The following is a 5,035-nucleotide window of genomic DNA, read 5'->3' on the forward strand; positions in this document are numbered from 1 at the left end:
CCACTAATGGAAACCCATGAAATCTCTACAGTAGGTTATGTCCCTAATTCAACAATATCTTTTGGGCTGGCCCATGGGTTGCCCCTTGGACTCGGCTACAATTTAAACCTAAGTGAAGTACCACAGTTTCGAAGGACTTTTATAATCACTGCAATTGTACAAGTGGAACCTGGATCCAGATGTGGATCCCTATGAAAATTGGAAGCAAAAATTAAAAAGTAACAAAAAAAAAGAAAAAAAAGCATGTTATCGGTATTTTTAGTAATTTTTTATTTTTATATTATTTATTTTACAAAATGTTTAAAAAAAAAAAAATTAAATTTGTGATTAAAAAAACTAAAAAATACTTATAAAATATACTGAAAAATAACATTAACATATGTATTTTATATATATATATATATATATAATTTTTTATTTATTTCACAAATTAAATATAAATATTACATAACATATTTCATTGTATATATATCTTGTCCTTTAAATATAACATTCAAGAATATCATATCCAGTGAAAATTATATCTTAAGATATATGTTTCATGTCCAATGGGTTATCATATCCTTATATATACATATAATATCTTATTTTATCTCGTCAACTAAACATAACTTTAGTTATTTTAAGGGTTTTCATTTTATAATTATATCCAAAAATTTAAGATTTTTTCTTGATATTTAGAGGTAAATGCACCAGAAACTTCAAGGTTATGTTTGATTTTTAGAAAGTATTAAGAAAAGAATAAAATGCTAAGACAATATTTGGTTCTCATAAAATGTAAAAGAAAAAAAAATAAAGAGGAAAAGTAAAAGGAAAGAAAATGTGAAAAAAAATATAAAAATAAGTATAAAGTCAATAAATTATTTTTATATATTACTTTAATATTAAGATTAAATAATTTGAAAATACATCAATTTCTAACTAATTTTAATTATATTTTATTTTTTTAATATTTTTCATATTCCAACTAATATATGCATTTTTTTTCTTTTATTAATATTTTTGAAGAACCAAAGATAACCCACCGAAAACAATTTTCTCGTGTTTAATTGTACTATAAAAATACAAAAGAAAATCAATATGATTAAAATTGGTTTAAAATTTATGTATTTTCAAATTATTTAATCGAGGTAAAATACGTTAAATAAGTTTAAATTATATGAAAATAATTTATTAATTTTATTTTCTTTTTTCTTTTTTCTTTTTTTTAACTTTTTCTCCCTATTTTATTTTCTTTCAAATTTCGAACAACTAAATATAGTGGAAATAAAAGGGAGGAAGGGGTGTCTAAATTATATGGGTCTTCTAAATTGAAACATACATTCAAATCTTATTGGGACCCATTCCATGCATGCGAACATTAATGAAATTAAAAAAACTATAGCATTTTGCTTCACTTTTAGGTCGGATCGTTTTGAACTTCATAAAAAATTAAAAACATTAAACAAGGAAGCTTGGAGATGGGTAGCTGAATAAATGAATTTTGACAAAGAAGCCTTTTGAATTTTGACAAAGAATTCTTTTGAATTTCTTTAATTTAAATATACTTCTCTGATTTCACGTATTAATTAAATTTCGTTATTTGGTAATTATTTTTTAAAATATTTTTTTTGTTATTCAGAACAAAAAAGGACAAAAAAAAAAAACAAGTTTAATAATAAAAAAAAATTATATTTTTATTTTTAAGAATAGAAAATAAATTTTTTTCAAAAAATATCTTTTAATTGTTTTATGTTCTTTTTATTTATTTTTTGAGGACTATTTTAAAAAATAATTATACAATAATATAAAATGATTAAAAATAAGACACGAGATATAAAAACTATTTAAAAAGATTAAAAACATGTTAAAATATTTTAGGTTTTCAAACAAGCTTTTAATTTATAAAAATGGGGCAATAATTTTTAATAACTGTTTTTAAATTGGTTTGGAGGAGTATTTTAAAATACAATTACCAACGTACCCTTTTAACTTTTTGTCCAACAAACTCTTGTAGCAACCTTGAATCAAATTATAATAATATTAAAATGAATGACTTGTAGGCATGGACGACTTTTCATTGAATAAGACAGTAAGATGAAAACAAATATAGAGACACACTTCCAAGAATGGAGTGGACGATATATTTCCTGGATCGATCCTGCTGGACCTCAAACTATGAATGAAAAATGTAAATAATCTGAGTCTGAATCTTTCTTTAAGGTTTGATATTGTCTACCACTTTGTTCTTAAGCATTTTCAACTTATCTTGGAAGTAGAAGAAAAATGGATTGAGCCCATGGTCTAATAACCAAGGAGATGTCACTATGATCGCCTCATCGTCTGAATTTCAATACGAAAATGGTGCAATTAACATTATATAAAATTGAGTACAGTCATCAATACCATAAAATATTAGGTCATATTATTCGATCCAAACAAGAAAATTGCAGGATTAAGAGTACATTATTCTCCGATAACTTTTACAGGAACATACACTAGATGTCCATCAATTATATTTCTTTGCCACAAGGCAAAGAGCATTCTTCTTGTGCATTGTGATACCAGGTTTGACATCGGTGTCTATGTCTTCCTTGTTCATTCCAGGAGGCATTTCCCAGTCAAACGAGTGAAGAAGATTAGCTAGTGTCAGCTCCACTGTCACAACTCCGATATGCAATCCTGGGCAAATTCTTCGGCCTGCTCCGAATGGTATCAGCTTATACTGCTGTCCTCTGAAGTCCACGGAAGAACCCAAGAATCTCTCCGGTATGAACTCTTCTGGGTTTTCCCAGGCCTCAGGATCTCTTCCAATGGCCCATGCATTCACAAACACTAGGGTTTTGGGTGGTATCTCATACCCATCTATACTGCACTTCTGAAGTGTCTCTCTTGGAACTAGCAGTGGAACTGAAGGAAGCAGCCTCATTGTCTCCTTCACTACTGCCTTGAGATAAGGAAGCTTCTCAACATCATCTTCCCCTATTAATCCATTCTTCCCAAATGTATTTCTCACTTCTTCTTGGGCTTTCTTCATCACTCTGGGATTCTTCATTAATGCTGTCATCGCCCAAGTCACGGTGGCTGCGCCTGTGTCTGTTCCTCCTAGAAATATATTCTGCAAAGAAAATTAATATTCAAGTTAAAAAAGATTAATAATATTCAAGTTAGTGAAAGATTGATTACCATGAGCACTCCTTTAATGTGATCCCAAGTGATATCAATGGCAAAGTCGTTATCCTTCCGCAGTCCAATTAAGACATCAGTGATGTCCTCTAGTTCTTGTTTTTTTCTGTCTGGTTTCAGATGTTCTTCAATCATTTCCTGGTAGAACAAATCCATTTCCCTGAAAGTTTTCTCGAGCCTGGCAGTCAGGCCGGTGAGTTTATCAAGCCAACCCATCAACGGAAAATGATCAGAGAAAAAGAAGCTTCCCAACATAGCCTGGGCATCATTTAGAAGTCCATGAAATCTAATTCTTTCACATCCTTCACCCTCGTACCTCTTCCCGAAAGCAACCCTACAGATTATGGTGCTTGTGAGAAACATCAGTGCCTCGCTCAAGTTGATAAGTTTGGAAGCAGATGCCAACTTGGAAAATTTTTCAATCATTTGGGAAACCTCATATTCCCGAATAGGAGTATAGGATTTAACCCTTTTCAAGGTGAAGAGATGAAAAACACAAATCCTTCTCATTTCTCTCCAATAATCGTTGTTTGGTGAAAAGGCCAAATCTAGGCAGTTGTAAGATAGCCTTCGAGGGCCGATCAAGGAAGGCCTACTTGCAAATTCAAGATCATGTGTTTTCATGACCTCCTTTGCTATTCTGGCAGAAGAAACCACTATGGTGGGGACGAAGCCGAGGCGCAAGGACATGAGGGGTCCGTATTTTTTAGAGAGTTGCCATAAGTAGCGATGAGGGGCTGAGTTATCCATCTGGTGCAGGTTCCCAATGAAGGGAAGCCCAGGAGGACCCGGTGGAAGGTGGAGTAGTCCTCCATTTTTTCTGTGTTTTCGATGAAGAAACAAGAGCAAGAGAGGAAAAGCTAGAATGACAAAAAGCAACAGCGTCATGGTGTGAAGATCTTCGCTGCTGTGAGTTTGTGCTATGTAAGGAATGTGCAGAAGATGAATCCTATATATAATATAATTCGTGCAAGTGCATCGTGAAGCCTACATACTCTGTCACATTGCTAAATCCAAACTTTACCCCCATAATCATAAATTCGAATACTACTTAATTAACAAATAGAGAAGTAACTCATTTAATAATTAAATTCTTTTATTTAATAATAAGATTAAAAGTGGGTTTGTCCCCATCTAAACTATTTTCTCTTAAAATGTTTTTAGAAAAATCATCTATTAAGCATTTTTTAATAAAACATTACAAGTAATTTTCAAACACTATCAAGTGATTTTTCAGGTTTTTAAAAAAAAAAATTAAATTTTTTCAAATATCTATTTTTTTTTTCAAAAATATTTTTTAGATTAAAAATTTTGCTTAAAATCATTGTCAAATAGACCCTAAGTGAGATCTTGTATGAATTTATATAATTTAAGTATATTTGACAATGTTTCTACTATAAGTATTTTTTTAGTGGATTTGTTTTTTCTTAATATGATTTTAAGAAAATCATTCGTAGTGTTAAAAAATTAGTTATAGTATTTTTTGGAAAAATACTTCAAAAATAATTCTCCTAAAAACACTTTTAGAAAAAATATAATTTCTAAAAACACTTCGAATAAAAATATTGTCAAACACATTTTTAATATTTTAACAAAAAATATTTTATGTAACTATTTATTAAACATATTATATATGTTCATTGATATGAATTTGATTCAAATCCGAATATACTCAACTTGAGTATGATTCATGTTGACCAAGCTTATAAAATTTCGTGACCTCTATATTAATATTTCCATATTTCTCTATCATCAAAGAAAGCTAGCTAGGATGCATGCTTTTGTATTTTTGCAGGCTCTTCTTTCCCAAGTCCTCAGCCATATGGAAACTCCATGGGTTGGTTATGAGAGTGCATGATATACAATGATC

At 30.0% G+C, this 5,035-nt stretch overlaps 1 protein-coding gene across 1 annotated transcript; it reads right to left on the bottom strand.

The window, feature by feature from the left end:
- Positions 1-2,380: 2,380 nt before the first annotated feature.
- On the bottom strand, positions 2,381-4,070 carry LOC117907376 (cytochrome P450 71A1-like). The gene is made up of 2 exons (XM_034820897.1): positions 3,166-4,070; positions 2,381-3,097 (listed from the first exon to the last, which is right to left on the bottom strand). The coding sequence occupies exons 1-2, from the start codon at positions 4,051-4,053 to the stop codon at positions 2,489-2,491; spliced, it is 1,497 nt and encodes a 498-aa protein (XP_034676788.1). The 5' UTR covers positions 4,054-4,070; the 3' UTR covers positions 2,381-2,488.
- Positions 4,071-5,035: the final 965 nt, after the last annotated feature.

This window comes from Vitis riparia, chromosome 18 (genome assembly GCF_004353265.1).
Source record: "Vitis riparia cultivar Riparia Gloire de Montpellier isolate 1030 chromosome 18, EGFV_Vit.rip_1.0, whole genome shotgun sequence".
Taxonomy (NCBI): domain Eukaryota; kingdom Viridiplantae; phylum Streptophyta; class Magnoliopsida; order Vitales; family Vitaceae; genus Vitis; species Vitis riparia.

What these genes read in the sequence shown, in the direction of transcription:
- LOC117907376 (XM_034820897.1), bottom strand. Translation starts at nt 4,053, where the DNA reads ATGACGCTGTTGCTTTTTGTCATTCTAGCTTTTCCTCTCTTGCTCTTG. An exon ending in ACATTAAAGGAGTGCTCATG is followed by an intron (nt 3,098 to 3,165) that starts GTAATCAATCTT and finishes TTTTCTTTGCAG; the next exon opens with AATATATTTCTAGGAGGAAC.